Here is a 19,064-nt window from a genome sequence, read left to right on the forward strand (position 1 = left end):
ATTACGATCCGATCGTGAATATATGCCAATCATACATTTCCCAATCGTCCTTTTTGTTAAGGATTTCAAGTATCGTTCGAATCGGCCCATAGCTTGATAAACGTTTCTTATTAATTCTCCCAGTTTTACATCTTGAGCCTATAGAGAGGGCAGTTTTTATCCCATTGGGTTAATTTTTTTTCTCATGATTTCAAACTGACTTTATTAAATTTGGGTTTAATCGGTCCATGCATTGATATTGCTTTTATATAAATCGATATCCTGATTTTTACTTCCCATAGAATCAATATTTATTATTAGAAATATCGAAAGTTGCGAATATCGAACTTCAAAATAAAGTTAAGTCGCTCCATATGTGCCATTGCGTCACTGTAACCCAATTTGTAGAGCTGTAGTTAGCTGCGTAACTGTATCCAAATTTTGAGAGCCGTAGCACAATCTGTACAGAAGATGCAATTTTTTACGTTTTAGTACCTAAATGTAGTATTATCAAAAAAACTTCTAATTGCCCGTATATATCGATGGCTTAATATGAAATACGTCCTAACCCGATTTTGCTACTTTTAATAACTTGACATTGGCCTTTTTTTAATTTATTGCAAATGCAAATTTGCCCAAGAACATTCCATTTCCGAACAAGTGCAAACATCTCACATATCAATGAGTGCATTCCGATTCAAGTTTAAGCTCAATGATAAGGGGCCTCCTTTAATAGCCTAGTCCGAATGGCGTGCCACAGTGCGATACCTCTTTTGAAGAGAAGTTTTTACATAGCTCCTCACAAATGTCGCCAGTATTAGGAGGGGATAACCACCGCTGAAATTTTTATGACGCCAGGATTCGAACCCAGGGGTTCAGCGTTATAGGCGCTCTGATATTTGTAATTGTATCCGCCAGAAATTTTGAGGCAAGGTGCATCTGTGATTTATCTTCCGGAATAAAAAACAAATGCTAAAAAGGCGAAAAAACTTGACTTAGGATTTTTTTTTAAAACGTTATAAATCCGTTATATGAACCTTTTGAGGGAAGGTACATCTGATGTTGACCGGGACTGCGCCTCAAATGGTCCATCCGCTTAGTCCCATTTTTGGCAAATTGTTTCCAACATTTCAGCTGGTATCTCACGAATAAATGCTTCAATGTTGTCTTCCAGTGCGACAATTGACCGGTCCCAAACGTGAAATAAAATGTTCACCGAACTCGCCTCTCAATAAGTCAATTTTTACGCGTGCAGTTTCTTTCCACCCTCCTTGTTTTGCAGCAGTTGTTTTTAAGTCAAACTTCGAAGTTCTAGCTCTACCGGTTCGCCAAGTATGAAGTTCACGCTTTTCGTATTTTTTTATAAGTAAATGTACAAACATTCATTAAGTCTTCCGACTAAGGTTGCTACAGTACCAAATAGTGCCAATTGCGGCACTAAACGCACTATATCACTCACTTCCGGTACGATTTTACAAAATTTTTTTCCTCAAATCTTATTTTTTCGAGACGTTTTTTAATTTGAATGCAAATATTCCTTATAATTCTAACTCTTTTGGTTCGCCCCGGCCACGCTTACGACCTAAGTCAAAGAATATATATTAAGATGGACAAACAGAAGGGCTTGGTTTCGTGTACTTATAGTGGATTTACAAACAACATTTACAACAAACCTCCCCCCCCCCCCCCCCCAACAAAAAATGATTTTGGCTACAGAAAAAAATTTAATTAAATATATTCTAAACACAATATTTTAGTAAAACTTTTTAAAATTGCAAAACTTCATATTTATAATATTCTACAGAGACAAAATGTTGATCAGACTAGGATCACTATTTGGTACTTTTAGTACCTAAATTGTCGGCAGCCGGACATTATCCGATTGTATGAATTATTTCAAGACCGAATTAATTTCAGCGAATCATACTGAAGCTGATTCGCTGAAACTATCACTATAAAACTAAGATATTCGCAAAGACAACCACACCTTGAAGGCTTTGGAAGATAAGGATCGGCCTATAAAAAGTGTGTTGACAAACAGGACAAAATTCTGCTCTGTTTTTAACCAAATGTCACCGCCGATAGGCCAGTTCCTGCACCCAGAAGCGACCACAAATTTCAAAAAAAAGTTTGAGGTATCTTTACCAATTTCGCAGTAACATAAGAATTTTGGCAATTTTCGATTTTGAAAAAATGTGAGGTGCCAAGTTCGGGACGCCCTCAGCCCCAAGCTCCCTCCCAGGAAGACAACTCCCAGATCTTCCGACGTTCCACAGAACTAACACATGCCCGAAATCCGAGGATTGCCTTTCCCTAACTCACTCAGTCTGAGGGCAGTCCTCAACACGGCACAACAAAGATCTCTAGGTCCCCAATTCCTACCCATCGAGTGGCTACAGGAGCCTCCTGTCTAACTCTCTCTTCAGCGTTTCTTCTCCAGTTCAAATTCTAGTCAAGAGTAACGCCCAGTATCAGAGAGAGAGAGAGCTCCACTCCATCAAGGACCGGCCCATGAACTCGAAATACTTCCTCCTTATCGTTAACAGCACCATCTCTGTCTTTCCGAGGTTTATGCCAAGCCCATTGGTTCTCGCGCATCTACACAGTTTTCTTTGCGCTCCCTGAAGGATATCCATGGTATTTGACGGCATTAGCATAGGCAACCATTTTCGTCGAAGGAGCTAAGAGTCCCATTGATAACCAAGAGCCACAAGAGTGGGGATAAAAACCCTCCCAGCGGTGTTCCCCTGGTCTAAATCTTCCTCACCAAGCCCTCTAGTTCATGGATCCCAACTCCACGTTATTAAAAGCCTCTTTTACAGGGTACGCCATAAAAACTTATTTATTTAAAATATCAATTAAGCAATTATTCATCTGCAAGTTTCTGCGGCTGAAATGTTTTTAGTTGTAATCTGCAAAAGGGGTTGAGCCAACCTTCTCTTTACTCATCAACCTGTTGTACTGCTAAGGCTTGTCCACGAATAAATCCTAAATACCAATGAAATCCTAATTCAACGTGTTTTCCTTTCTATTCTTCCTTTTCTTCTCGTTTGGAATACGCTCTTCCACATTTATGACTGAGCTACAAGCCATTTGTCAATGAGAACAGTGACTTTGCATTTGGTTTATGAGTGTTTCATTTCTACTGCAAATCTTCCCTATTTCTAAACCTGGAGCTATCTAGCTGGCTGATTTGCACTCCCGTTTTGTCGACTTAGTGTAAATGATGCCACACACCCATCTGCAAACTTCTTATTATTATTATATTATATTATTATTATATTATATTATTATTATTATATTTATTAAGGGGCTTTCTTGAGAACTTTGCCGATATTTTGATGCATAGTTTGTCATGGAACTTGGGTACACAAGGAATTAAAGAAATTTTTTTGAAAATGGAAACTTATTTCGTCGCTTGGACTTTGGGATTTGATGTAAAGTTCGGAGAAAATTGATTGGAAATGAATTGTCAATTCGGAGTTATGCTTCAAACGTAAGAAACCGATTTTGACTTGTCAAGAACCTGGGGAATGCAATTCCTATCTGATGTGAATAAAATGTTAGTTCAAGTTTATAAATGAATGTAGTTCAAAGATCATAATAAATCCTTAGTGGAGAGCAGAAAAGGGTTAATCAATTTCGAAAATAGTATTACATACGCACGAGGAAGTCTAGTCCGGTTTCTAGAGTATCATATATAATCGACAAAACCGAATTTGAATTCTGTCATCAAAGTCCGATCGTGTAGAATCGGTTATTGCTTTCGACTTTGGCGAGAATTTTTCATTTTAAACCGTTAGACACATACAGACAAATGGTTTTCTGCTATACGAACGTATTTTTCTTGCATTTAGCTTGAGGACTTTATTTTGAAAATGCAGTGTAACTTGGGGTTGTTAGAACAAATGATTTCAAATTTGAGCACAAGTTACACAAAGTCATTAATAGTTTTATGTATATTACATTGTGTAGGAACATGCAAGTATTGATTGACAGAAACGACATGACAACTATCCAACAACACCCCTTGATCCACATCAATATCTTCGAGTTATAATACGCGAAATGCTAAGGTTGGTAACTATACGATTTATTTTAATACAAACAGATTTTCCTCATTTTACACTTCACAGAGACGGCGCCGACAATAGTGTCCCTTTGCTTATATGCCAACTTTTTGTAAACTTTGGTTGAACCTATACACTTCATTTAACAAAGACAAAAGGCAATCACAGTGGAAAAAGTTGACTTGGATTTTGTTCGTCATCTTCATAGTGCCCACGCGACAATGTATAAAATAAACTATTTTGTTAACCAATAAGATCCATACAGTGTACCCAGTACAGTTGTCATAAATGCAAAATCGTTTATTAATAATACAAATTTGCTTATGGGACCGATTTCAACGAAATTTTAAAAAGAATATACACTTTCTTAATTAGATCAAGATTTTCTTTTTTTCTTTGTGGTTTCAAAAATTCCAATAGTAGCTGCGTGTTTGCGAGCCGCACGTCGGGAAGAACGGACAATTGAATAGTTTTTTTCCGGGTTTAGCGACACGCCAGGAATGAGTCTACGAGAAGGAATTTCAAAGCGAGCGCGGAAGGCGCATTGCATAGCTACTAGTGAGCAATCGCTAGAAAAGAATCTTTCGCCGGCGATGGCCCGCTGCTCCCTAGACCAGAGCATGATGGCAACTGACTGGAGAGACTGAAACAAATTTGGCGAATTCCCCCTCCAGATACGCCACCTCTCGACCCACTGCCCGCTCGGAATTTTTTTCAAATAAGTAAGTTTCTCTGCCGCTCCCTGTATATCTAAGAAGAGCGCCAAAGGTAGTCTCCAATTTCCCCTCTACGTAACCACCACGTCCTGGCCGGCATTAACGTATGTATGTATTTATATGTATGTATACGTGTATATCTGCTGATGTTAGATATTTATGCTTGTGTATATGTATGTATGAGTGCAATATATGATGGAACTGATAAAACCAGTTACGATATCTTTATCAAAAGAAAGGAATTTTTTATCAAAACATCTCCTGCTACTGATTTTTCTTGGTCGAAAATGAAATCGCGATACGGGAAACCAGTCAAATGCTTCTAGCAACAATACACTTTTTGCTAAAAACGAAAGCGCAAATAGACAAATCAAAAAATATATTCAAATATTATTTTTAAAAATTCGTATATTTCGTCCTTGGTTTAAAAATGTTATCGAATTTTTATCAATTTTATTTAAATTTTTTTATAAAATTTTACAAGGCGAACGCTTTTCTGTGTACGGCGGTGTGTCGGTGTGTATAATTAGAAAATTGAACATAAAAGTCAATTTAAATGTAAAGGACCGGGAGCGGAACGGAGTGAAAAAACGTTGTCGGAGTGAATCGGTAAAAGGTACCCGCCCCGGATTCCCGTGCCAAAATTTTTTCCATTCTTGGGCCACCTATATATGTATGAGTAATACATTAAATGCAACAGCAACGTTTTTGCAACATGTATTGGCGCAGCGACAAATTTCGCTTCAATTAATTGCCAATGTAGTTAAATACTCATGAAATAGGCACCAATCAACTCTGACGTTGGTGGCGAAGAGAATACCGCAGAACCAATCAATGATGTTGGCATATAATGTTAACCTCCTAGTCAGAATGAGGTCCAAGTAGCAGCGAGCCGACTAAAGAACAACAAGGCAGCAGGAGCCGACGGAGATTTTAGAATGAGTGCAGAAGATCGAGGCGCTTGGAACGCTATTCTACGTTTGGCTACTGGAACAATCATTCTGTCATTGCCAATTAAAATAAAGTAATTTTCGAGCGAATGAAGTCAGTACTAGGCTCTCCTTTTTATCCACTGCTTTTGGATGTTGTTGTTTGTTATTTGAATATCTTTTTCTTTGAAACTCTATAACAACAACTTTACTAGAATGTTGTTTGATTTCGCAGACCACTTGTGATCTATGGAATGTTATGCTATTTGTGCAGGACTCCTGCTGCACATCGGAAAGTATGACAGACATAAACACGCGAGCAGAACTGCCCTTGATTGTGGTTGGAAAAGAACCCATTTATTGTAAAAATATACCTTATCACAGGCAATACAAAATTAAACTATACAATACTTAACGTCTAGTGAATCATTAAAGTGCACAATAGTTTTTGTCACAAGTAACTGGGTGATAATAAGCACGCAATTTTAAACATAAAAAATCTTTATTTTTAAAAACCGGTGCAGAGTCGGAAGTTGGGTGTTTTTAGTTTGAATCACCGAAAGTGAGCCCGCCTATTTTATTACGAAATCACAAAACTTGCACAAATAGCCATCGGAACATCTCAATTTGCAATGAATTATAACAACTCCTATTGACTTGTCTAACGCCGTTTTACTAATTAAGTGAATTCAATGTACTGCAATCGAGCTGCAATCAGCAGATCCACACCAAAATATGTATATGCGTCCGCTGCAAATTGTTTCGATTGCCCGTCGTAGACACATAAAGAAAATGTTTGAAAAAAATGTGTTAATTAATAAAATATATTTATCTGCATATCGTTAGGAGATCATCTACCAAAGTCTCGATAATTTTCTCTATGTGTTTTCAACAGATTTTTATCAAAATATTATATAAGATAATATTAATATTTTGCGAATGTACAATATGTATAAATTACAATAAGTGAAGTAAATAAAATTGATTTCTTTACATTTTGACAAAATTAAAAATTCTCAAAGAGAGTACATCAAAATGAAAATGTGACTGTATGTGTGTTGTTTTACTCTCTTTAAGTATTTTTAACTTGCCATCAACGCTATCGTAAACTGCATGTGAATTTGAGCGGCTTAAGAATTATTCATACTACGACAATTTTGGGTATTTTACTATCTCGGCTATTGTCCAAATATTCGTTGGCTATACCATATATGGCATAACTCTATACACACACACACAAATAAGTCAGTTTCTACGATTCATATAATGAAACAACTCACAAAAATGTGGCCAGCGCAAAATAAAAAACATGAGCATGAAAGCTGGCCTAATTCACAACCCCGAATCTTTCTGGGTTTCCTTTGTGCAACTTGCAAGGATGTATGCGTAATTGATGCACTCAATTAAATTTCCCTAATGCATTATAATTGCCAAATAAACGAAGTTTTGGCATTGTTATTCATTTATACAACGCAGCTACAAACAAAATGTATTGAAGAAGATAGAACAAAAGGTAGGGAGGTGTGAAGTACGAGTATGCATACTATTTTCCATAAAGTGGTTTCTACAAAATAAAATAATAAATAAAATACAAACCCAACAAAAAGGAATTGAGAACAAGAACGACCGCCACACCATAGTCGCAAATCGAAATTCGTTACTTTATTTTCCATAACTTCACCAAAAGTAGGAAGTTTTTAGTTTTGTGTCAAATCGATTGTCCACACAAGTAGTAACGCCCAGTTTACGTGCCACAAAATTATGCGTCTTTTATAGTAAATTAGCAGAACCGGGCCCGCTCCGCTGCGCTGCGCCTTCTTTTACTTTATATGGAACAAAATTATACTTTGAATATGTATTTTCGACAATTAAAGAGCTTTTAGTGAAATACCATGCTACGAAAATAGTTTATGTATATCGCTTGACTAACAGAATAACAATCTAAATACCTTTATCTGAATCCTATATGATCTTTATTGGTCTTTGAATTCGCTCGGAGGGTTTAGGGTCATTAACGTTTTGGAGTTTGATATACTCTTTTCTTAAAAGACCTTATTTCAGCCCGATAATGTCATGATGAGGGGTGGCCCTCCAATCATTTGGCCTACATTTGGATATCTGATTAGTATTCAACACTCAAATACCTTTTATTTAAGACCCATATCCCCTTGGTCATTAAATAAGTCCTGTTTGGGGGTGTTTTGGGGAAGGGGTGGACCCCCAGAAACTTGGTTCCACATTTGGATATCAAATTTGTAACACCTTTAATTTGAAGGGTAATGCCAAATACCTTTCATTTGAGTCCCATATTGCCATGGTCGGTAAATATGCCCAATTTAAGGGCGTTTCAAGGGTTGGGGTGGTCCCCCTAACACTTGGTCCGACAATTGGATATCAGATACGTTTTCTTATCCTAAATACCATTCATTTAAGCCCCATATTGTCGTGATTGGTCTCAATATATATATGGTAGGTTTGGCAACCCCCCTAGGTACCCGGTCCGAAATTTGGATACAAAATTTTTATTTTTATGGTACTATAAGAGAGCATACAAAATTTCGCTTAAATCGCACCACCCATCACCGAGATCTGGTTGTTGGTGAAAATTAGGGAAAATGGGAGGGTCCGCCCCCCTTTTATATATCAAAAAATTTAGTACCCTATTTTCACCCCGGGATTTCATGGAAATTGGTTCAGCTGTTTTTGAGTCTATAAGGAACACACAAACACAAACACAAATTGATTTTTATATATAAGAAGATATATAAAAGTCAAGGTCAGTTTGTTTGTATGTTCCTAATAAACTCGAAAACTGCTGAACCGGTTTTCTTGACATTTTCACAGATTGTGAAGGGTGGTCTAGAAAGAGTTTTAGGCTATAGAAACAGTAGAAAGTGTTTGCTGTTTCAGCAAAAAATACGGCTATCCCATTTCTAGAGAATTTTCTGTTGTTACAGCACATATTTTTGATGTTTCTAAAAACAAATGTCTGGGGGTGAAGTCCAGGTTGAAATATAGCTCGCATGCACAGGCTCTCAGATGTCATCATACTGAGTGAGATCTTGTAAATTTATGTGGATGCTAGCGTATTTATTGTAATTTTCAAGTAAAATTCGCAAGCTAGTTATAAGATTTAACAGGAAAATTTGTTTTCTTAATTTAATTCAAGTCATAAAACCGGATTAAAGCTATTTCGCCCATACGCTGATTGCCAAAAGATCAGTGATTTGTGTCTAACGATAAAAAAACAAAAACTCTTGCCAAAAAAAATTGCACGGTAAAAAGTTTGCGTGATTTCCACAGATGGACCGATCTTAAGTTCTTGAATGGGCCATATCGGAAAATATTTCGATATATCTGATCTGGCAATGTAAGGTCTTAAACTCGCAAAATCCGCATTTTGGTCCGGTTTAGTTGAAATTTTAAACAGGAAATTGTACTAGTGGCCCCGATATATGAACCGAATATGGCCCATATCGGACCATTTTGACATATAGCTGCTGTATAGACCGACATGCTGGTTCGATGAAATTAGAAACAGTGAGTTGTTTAACATCCGACATCCGACTCACATATGGTTCAGATCAGACCATATTTAGCTATCATATAGACCGATCTGCTGATTTAGGATCAGAAGCGTATAAAAGACGCAATTATTATCCGATTTCGCTGAAATTTGAAATAGTGAGTTAAGATTAAAGCCTCCCGATATCCGACTCAAATATGGTTCAGATCGGTCTTTATTCAGACGTAGCTGCCATATAGACCGATCTGCCGATTAAGGGTCTTAAGCCTTTCCCTAGGCATTTTAGATAAGATATGAATTGAAATAATAAAACAAGACAGAAACCAAAAAATCAGGAATGAATATTAATATGAAAAAAAGAAAACATTTTTTCCCGACTTTTCATTAAAATTTAAAATATGTTCAGCATACCGGTACGAACGTATATATGGATTTAAAAAGGGTATTTTTAACCTTTCTGCTGACATTTTAGTTATGATTTAGCTACCAATCGTTTAAGTGCGAATTTGTTATTTCTGCTAAAGGTTAAAAAAGTAGATGTCTTCCCAGTTTTTTTTTTACTAGTTACTCTTTAACGGCCCATTTTATTAAGTGTGAATTTAATTTAACGAAGTTATCGACCCTCGCAACATTGGAATTAATTGCAGTAAAAGCCGAACGCAAGTCCTCACAAGAAATGCAGCTGAAAGTGAACCCTACTTCACCACACCCAGACAAAAAATGTTCAATATCACCAAACACGCCCAATTGGTTATCCACAAACAAGTGGTTCATGATATTCACCGATTCCGAACTTAGGCGGGGAAAACAAACTAGAGACATCACTGTCAATTAAACCGTTATACTGTTTCAATGACAACAACGCCTTCAGACTTTCAAGAGTTTCAACATGTCTTCCACCACTTGGTCTTTCCATCGGGCTTTTGGTGGTCCCGGCTTGCGTGTACCACAGTGATCGCCTCCAAAGGACTTATTCGCTGGAGCATCTTCATTCATTCTGACAACATGACTTAGCCAAAGCAACCGTTGTATTTTGATACGTGCAACTATGCAATCGTCGTCATACAGTTCGTGAATGTAAAGATTTTTAGTTTAGAAGATATGGCCGTTTAAAGTTGACCAATTTTCGATTTTCAATAAAACACGATTTTTAGATAATTTTGTCCGTTTGGAAGTGTAGTATCTCAAAAACTAGATAAGGAATCGCCATTGTTATTTTTTCTATTGATGGATACACTTAATATATTTGCAATTATTCAAAAAAATAATAATAATTTCTCCGATTTTAAAAAATTTTAAAAAAATAAGTTTTGGTTAATAATTTGTAAATATTAAAGACTAAAAAAAGGAAAAAAAGTATCCCACTAAGTTAACATTTTTCCACAAATGTTCACGTTGATAAGCCATAATTATGCACCTAAAAGGCGTAGCACCATTTCCAAAGACTGAACCCTTATCTTTCATTCAATTTTCGTATTCGGCTCAATATATATGATTTTTGCAACGAAAAAACTCAATCCGCACCACTGTGCGTCGTCGGCTTGTTTGCATAGACCAAGATAAATTCATTTACAGGTAGTGTACCACAAACAGCTGAGTAAAATTTTCTCGAGAAATACACTACGAGTTTTCATAAAATTCGGTTAAGTGTATACATTATAGTTATGAGCCATAATGAACACAAAAAAATAGTGCGAACTAGGTCCATATTCAAAATCTGAGTTGCACCAAACACTGATTTTGACAGATAGTTTCCTCGGTTTTTTGTTGTTGGCCAACAGCTCCAACCTGTAAATGAATTTATCTTGGCATAGACCAATGACTTGACGTAGCCCCAAAGAAATATGTCTAGAGGCGTCTCATCGTACGAACGAGGCAGCCAATCGACTGGTCAAATTTACTCTTCCATAAATAGATTGTAACGGGTGCAGATCCATATCTTCCAATTCAGGCAAAAAATAATTAGTGAGCATGGTGCGGTGGCGTTGTTTATTCATGGTAACGTGACGATTGGCAGAGTCGGCGAAGAAGTATTACCCAATAACGCCGCCGGCAAGCAAACCGCATGAAGTGGATAAAGTGTTGATTCAAGAAGGACATTTGGATTTTCAACTGACCAATAACACATATTTTGCTTATCGACGAACCCATTAAGCCAAAAATGAGAAATGTAGTTAACGCTCTTAAAGTAGCAATCACGACTCACACACGAATTTCGGTACTAAATTTTTATGATTTGTGTACAATACCATGATGAAAATGCCGAGTTCACTGAATAAATTAACAGCGACAGTTCGATGATTGGTGTACGATTGCGTTCACAAATTTAATTCAAAGTTGTCAATTCCCCATTGGAATTCATTGTGTCAATTGTGTCATTGTGCAATATTTCAATCAAATCGGATAAGAATTGCGCCCTATAGGGGCTCAAGAAGCAAAATAGGGAGATCAGTTTATATTAGGTAATGGAACGATTCAGACCATTAATGGTCATCGAAGAAGTCGTTGTGAGAAATTTCAACCAAATCAGACAAGATCTGCGAACTCTAGGGGCTCAAAAAGTGCAATCGAAAGAACGGTTGATATGGGAGCTATATTATAACATGGACCGATATGGCTTATTTACAATCCCAACCGAACTACACTAATAGGAAGTAGTTCTGCACTTCGGCTTTACTCCTTTGAAAGTGAGCGTGCTTTCCGCAGATAGGCAGATGGGTGGACATGACTAAATCGACTTAAATTGGCATGACGACCAAGAATATACATACTCTATGGGGTCTTAGACTACTATTTGGATGTATTACAAACGGAATGACGAAGTTAGTTTTCCCCTATCCTATAGTGGAAGGCATAAAAATATTCATGGCGTGGACTTTAACAGTTTACAAAATACTTTGTAATGGAGGATATGTCATTAAGCATCATTAAATATCAATCATCACCTACAGTACTCGGAATAATTGGAGAGTGGAACATTGAGATATACATAGATGAAGAATCAAAATTGCTTCTAGCACACAAAATTTGCAACAACACACGGGAGACGGGAGATATTTGAATATATTAATAAAGGCCGGATACAAATACACTGTTTATTGCAAATACACGTAAAACCTTCTCTTAAAAAGTAATAAAAAACGAAGTTTTACATGCCCACCTTTTTGGGGGTGCTTAGCCAACCTGGAGGACAACAGTGCAGCGGTTACCGCCATTTATATGTTCGAAAACCCTACTAAAAACGGCAACACTGTTCTTTACCTTGCCTTAGGGGTATTACTATATTCGCTTTTATCGAAATTTTAATGATTACTTATTTTAGATAATAGATTTGGAACAAAAAAACTTGCTAATTTCATACAGTAGGACATTCCCTCATAACTTATGAAAAAAATGTTCACAAAAGTATTATGTCATCATTGAGATTTTTGAAGTGCTTAAAAAAGTAATCGTGAAAAACACGTGTGTTCTTCTGTGAAAACGAATATAGTACCAGCCTTTAGAGGGAATATTCCAAAACATCAAACTTTGGGGATGTGTAAAGCGATTGCAATTTTCTTGTTTCCATTCACGTCAAAGCTAACCTTAAATATAAATCGTACATAGGATACAGTTCCCCCATAAACCTACCACTTCAACTTCTTTAGTGCTTTGTTTGGTGTCCGTTGTTGTAATTTAGAAAAATGAGTTATACACGATCCTAATCAGCCCATATTTGGATACAGCGGTCATATGACCGATTTTCAGATTAATCTCTTCAGCTGGTAAAAATATTCCTTTTAAGCCAATTTCAATGCCGAATTTGGACAACATAGGTCTAAGTTTAGACTTTAGAAGGCATCCATTAAATTACACTTCAGAAAGTGAGAGTTTTGCATGGAGTTTAATGGAGCCCATGTGGATTCAACGAAGATAGGGTCCGATTCAGTTCATCTCATTAGTTTGTAAATTCAAATGAAAAAAAAAAAACTGACTCTAATTGCTACAACAAAGCATCTTTTTTGGAAATTTGATATGTCAATATTTGTAAATAGGGCGAAGAAAATTCGATTCGCCCTGACATTTAAATTTTTCGGCAAAATTGTTTCGACCAATCAGAGCAAGAAGAAAGAAGATTATTAATTTTTGAGTGTCAAGAAGACACATATTTAAAAATGTTGAAAGTACCAATTAGCTGCAGAGGCTTTACCCACAAAACTGGCTGGAGCATTGAGGTCCGATCTGTGTGGTGTTCATTGCTGTCACGAGAAGCTTAGCTGCGAACTACCGGGCCCATAGGTTGCGGATAATGGAATGCAACGGAAGTCGCGGACAATCAGCGGTATCGAGCGGAGAGTCTCAGTGAGAGCCGGACGGCTCCGACTCTTGCACAAATTCTGAGTACCTATGATGCTAGATGTGACACGGCGGGTTATTGGCGCCTTCAAATAACCAATGGCTACCCTGTTGCCGCAGCGTTGGGTACTTTGGACCGGAACGAGCTTACCTACAGGAGCTCACCTACAGGAGCCTGAGGAGGATCGCCACCTTCACATGAAAATGTGGCTACAACAACCCACAAAACCAGCAAGATGGCAGGTTTAAATAGCTTTCATGAGGTTATTGTAGCCGTGGACAGCTACCAAGTGAATGCGTACAAATGGCTCAAATAGGAAGATTGTGATTAGAACTCAATCACCACAAGGAGGGGTTGTGTATCCCTTTTTGGCTCTTGGATATCTGTCATATTTTCAGGTCATTTGAAAAAGTTTGTTGGCTACGAGGATGACGTTGTCATGATGTTGGCCGTACAGAGTGCATACAGTATGCTGCCAAAATACTAGGTAAATGAGTATGTTCAGGGGATGGTTGATGGTCACATGGCGGACTTAAGCTTGATTTGTGAAGATGTGGAGGAGTCATTGACGGTTGAGCACCTATTGTGAAACTGGTCTGAAATTACGAGAGTAGGAGCAGGATTATGGCTGCACAAAATCTATTTTCCTCTTTAAATTATCTTCATGCAAAAGTCCTTTCGCCATTCTTGACTACTATAGCTTTAAATTGCTTATTGGAGGGAGCTTCTCCGTTTTGTCATGCATGTTGGCACAGTTTTATCACTGTTCTTCTGCGCTTTTTGAATTTTTTGGGGGCGACACAATAGACCTAAGTTCCCTGAGTGAAACTTATAGTGAATGAGGTTGCTAGACGCGTGCCATTATGTACCCTTAGTTTGAAAACCATAACAGGAGCAATCACAATTTATAAATTATTTATTTTGAAGTTTTTATTTTTGGACGGCGAATTTAAAAATGAGTTGACATATCAAATTCTCTCAGCTGGGTTAATGCGGCCACCTGATAAAAGCGCCTTGCTACAACATCATTGACAAATACATATGTATTAGGAATAAATTCTGACATTTTTATTGGATATATAGTGAATTGAATATACAAAACCCCTATTTCAACAGACACGCTCAATGTTACCGTCGGAGTTCTATTCTCTGTTTTTACAAAAGTATAGTACTCGTAGTATGTTGACAACGTTATGTTGGATAAAATTTTCGACATTAAGAATTTGACATTTTTTCTTTCATATTTGTTAAAACTTTTATTGACTAACAAACAAAAAAAGTTGCACTAACATTTTCCGCAAAAAAGTATATCGCAGTTTATTGGCTGGGGATTGAGAACATCAATTTGATTTATTTTTAGATACCGGATGACATTATTCGTGGTTTACTAGAGTGTTAGAGATTATGTTTTTTTTTGTTATTTCGAAATCCAACTGCTCAATGGGAATTTCCTGATTTCACCAGTCACATTTGTTTGAGGCTTTTACACTTACGAGTGCAAGTGTTTTAAGGCAATTGATTTCAGACAGAGTGGAAATGTTTTATTTTGTATAGCATTTATTTAATGGTTTGATTTTCAAATCTTAACGTTCACTAGCACTTTTTAAATGCAGATATTTAGTTTAATTGTATGCGGTGACGAGAAGACACTATGATTTTGTTAATTGTATCCGATAAAATCATTAGCATTCCATGAATGTGTCGCTTTAAGCTTTGGACACTTGAACTTGATTGAAAAAAATGATAGGGTTTTGATGTGACCAACAAATGAATGGGCCCATCTACAGAACGTGCGTTTCAATTAAATGATTTCGACAATTTTGGACCGTCCGCTTGGAGTACTCGTTACACACTGAAGTACAACCTGTTGAATTTTCACGTTTTAAGTCTAAGGATTACTTGTTGCGACGGTGATGGTTCGCTTTTTACTTACATCCTCTGATGCGAAGCAGTTTTTTCGTTATTGCGAGCAGCGAGGATATTTCACCAATTGTAAGCAAACAATTCCACCTCCACCAGCACACAAACACACACGCATTCAGGGGTTGCCACAATTTCTCTCGAGCACGGTGGTTGTAGACAAAGAAGGCGCTACACCTTATTAAATATGTTGGCAATTGGCTAGTGCAGGCGTAGTACTAAGGTAGGACAGCGAAGGTTACAATGAAAAGCAGTTGGTCCTAACTTTAAAGATTTATTAAACTAAGGGCGGATTTCTCGAAGAAAAAATAAAGTTTGTGTTAGCCAACCGGAACATTAATTTGTGGTGGGGATAAACCTCATGTTAACATATCTGGTTTTCTCGTACACTTTTAAGATAATTTAAAACGATATGACAACAATACGCTGCAATTGGAGTGTTTGCGTACTCAAAAATTTGCGCAAACGTGTCCGAAAAGTCGTTCGTTTTGTAGGGAGAGTTTAAGGAAGAACATTTGAAGAGTTTTGTAAATGAGAGGTTGCAAATTTATGCTGGATGCTTTTTCCCCCGCAAAAGTTTCTTACGCTGGATGTGCGCCGATTGACAGCAAAGTTGTAGCGTTTGTAAAAATATGACGTTCAGTATGGTGAATAATTTTTGACCAGTCCAGGGGCTAGTAAGATTTTTGAGAGAAGCAAAGCTAATTTTGACGTTTATAAGCAGAGTTCCATGTTGCCAGTTGAGAAGAGATACGCAGGTATAATTCAATTTGCTAGCGGCGATTACTAGCCGCACATACTTATTTTTTTATAATTTATTGATGATTTGGTTAAAAACATTATATTCTCACATTGTCATTCGAAAATTGATCAGGATTCACTAATTCAGTGAATCCTGAAAATTGATGATAAATGTTACATTGTTGAAAAAAAAAAACAAAATGTTTTGAGACACTTGCAACCACTGTGTGAAATATTTGTTGGACGGCGTCGGCATTTGCAACCATTCAGCTTTTACATGTTAATAAAATTTTGTCACAATAAAATCATTAATTCAAGGATAAGCGATAAGTCACTCACCGGCACTCATCTGCCGGTTAAGATTTATCGTTAGGATAAGATAAGCATACATATATTCCTTTAATCGGAAGAATATCGAGGCAATAAATTATAACTGGAGAATAAGAAACCCGGCCTATATCTAAAGATTTCGAATTTTTTAAATTAAACATTTTCTTAGGTAAAAGATTTTTCTGAAATTTGAGGAAATCTGTTTTATCATACCTATCAAGTTACACTCCGTATATGATCCAAATCGGCCCATGTTTGGTTATAGCTGCCATATCAATCAATCTTCAAATTTAGCATCTTAAGCATGTAAAATTCGTATTTTTATCCGATTTGACTGAATTTTGGAACGTTGTTTTTAATTGACTTATCTACCACTGTTCTGAATATGGTCCAAATAGGTCCAACGTTAGGTGTAAGTCCCACACAAACGTACCCCCGATTTTTGGTATTTTTGCTCTGGAAACCACATTTTTACTCCAATCTTCCTAAAATTTGACAACTTGAATTTAATTTGTAAACGCATTCTTACACTAATCGAAAAGCCCCAAAAATGATCGGTCTGATGATGAAGCTTTGGTCAGCTTCGAAATCGCGATAGCCGTTTGAAGCACACCATATATGCCTTAACTTTTAAAAATGTCACGTAGTACTTGAGTTAGTGAAAATTGCATTGCTTGAAAATTGATTTTTTTCAGTATTTTTGCTACTACGACCTTATTAATGGAAAGGATATGTCGAGATATACCTTGAAATATTGGGAACGAGAAACAGGAGTAACTTTTTTGAAAAAATTTAAAAATTTTTGGCAAATTTTTTTTTTTATATTAAAAACAATGCAATTTTAAAACCTCTAAAGGTATCGACATGACCATTTTTTTATTCATACACAAACTGCCGCAATTTGTGTAAAATTTTCAGTATAAAGCTTAAAAATTGAAGGGGTAATTAGAAAAATTCTGAAAAGCGGAGGGCAAAATTTTGAAATTAAACTGTTCATGGTACATTATGGATGCTTTTTTAAACCGTGCCAAGTTCTTTCTCTCTCAGTGTCATAATCTTGCAAATCGGTTAAGTTCTAGTAGATCAAGTATTATAGCCCCTTGAAGGATGCAGAAGTGGAATGTGGCCAACTTTGACACCCTGTATTAAAGATATAGAACTACAACTCGTTTTCCTCAAAAACTTTGACCTCCCCTACAAACTAATACTGCAGTTAGTATTACGCGTATGTATTTCCAAATATTTTTTTTTCAATTGTGGCAACTCTAAAAGTTGTACACATCGAGTGAAAAGTACAAAAAATTTAAGATTAAAAAAATTAAGACAAGAATAAGGCGAGTTCTTCTTTCATCGGATAAATACGTGTCTACAAAAAAAGTACAATAGTTATGATAATATATACGGGCTATTCGTATTTGTTCCACATAAAGAAAGTCTTGTGGATACAGAAAGCGACAGGGCATATATAAAGCACTTTCCTTGTAACACACTTATTTAATAGAAAGTGCGGTTTTTATTTATTACTTTTTAATACATAATAATTTATTTTCTAAGAATTGTTAGGTTAAAAAAATTTATTGTGAAAAGTGTTATGCTGAAATAGAATTAAGCAAAAAACCAGGATATGAACAGATGGAATTTGTACATTCCAAACGCATGACATTGGAGGACATGGTAGTTGGTAAAAGTGGTGCACAGTTTTGTACTGTTTTTTGGGAATACCACCGCTGAAAATTTTTTTGATGGTCTCGCCAGGATTCGAATCCAGGCGTTCAGCGTCATAGGCGGACATGCTAACCTCTGAGCTACGGTGACCTCCTGTTATAAATGAGTTTTGTTATTTTTCAACGAAATTAATAACCTGTTTGTGGATGCCGAACACTGTCTTTCGTTCGGCCTGTAAACGAAGATGAACTGATTTCAGTTTGTGTATTTAAAACCCCACTACGGATTCAATGACGAAAATAAAGTGTCAAAAAGGTTTGAAGGACTCCATTAGGTCAATCCTTTACGTACACCCAACTGCCATGGGATTCTGGATTTCTGCAAATGTTTACACAAATAAGAGCTTCTATAAGCTTTATATCTGGATGTAGTTTTACAATGTCGAGATCCTGTTCACCACCCACAAAAGCAAATACAAATGAATGATTCCATTTATTTTTTATTAAACACAACTTAATTTTATATGTTTATATTGCTTTGTGCTTGTGTATGGGATTGAAATAAATACCAAATAGTTGTACAATTGTACAAACGAATTGGTAGTAGATTTGGAGAAACAAGCATATGACAATCCCATAATCATAAGCGTTGGCGAAAAATTGAATTCGACATACACAAACCCAATGAGATTCGATTTCGAGCGATTGTCGTTTGTTCGTCTGGACTATTGTTCGACATCCACAAACTGGTTATAAGTGTGAGTGAGTAAAGAGAAAAAGCGAGCAACATACTTATAGCTTGTTTGTCGAAGTCGAACGCAGGCGTTCATTCGGTCCGCAAACGAAAAACCTT

The 19,064-nt window shown here is 36.6% G+C and overlaps 1 protein-coding gene across 1 annotated transcript in view; it reads right to left on the reverse strand.

Annotated features, from left to right (window-relative positions):
* The window catches only part of LOC106086136 (uncharacterized), a 38,208-nt gene extending 32,596 nt beyond the window's left edge, over positions 1–5,612 (reverse strand). Inside the window, exon 1 of the mRNA XM_013250678.2 lies at positions 5,537–5,612. Within this exon, the coding sequence (XP_013106132.2) occupies positions 5,537–5,612 (76 nt within the window). The remainder of the gene's footprint in view (positions 1–5,536) is intronic.
* Between the last annotated feature and the right edge of the window lie 13,452 nt (positions 5,613–19,064).

The sequence above is a fragment of the Stomoxys calcitrans genome, chromosome 5, assembly GCF_963082655.1.
Source record: "Stomoxys calcitrans chromosome 5, idStoCalc2.1, whole genome shotgun sequence".
NCBI lineage: Eukaryota > Metazoa > Arthropoda > Insecta > Diptera > Muscidae > Stomoxys > Stomoxys calcitrans.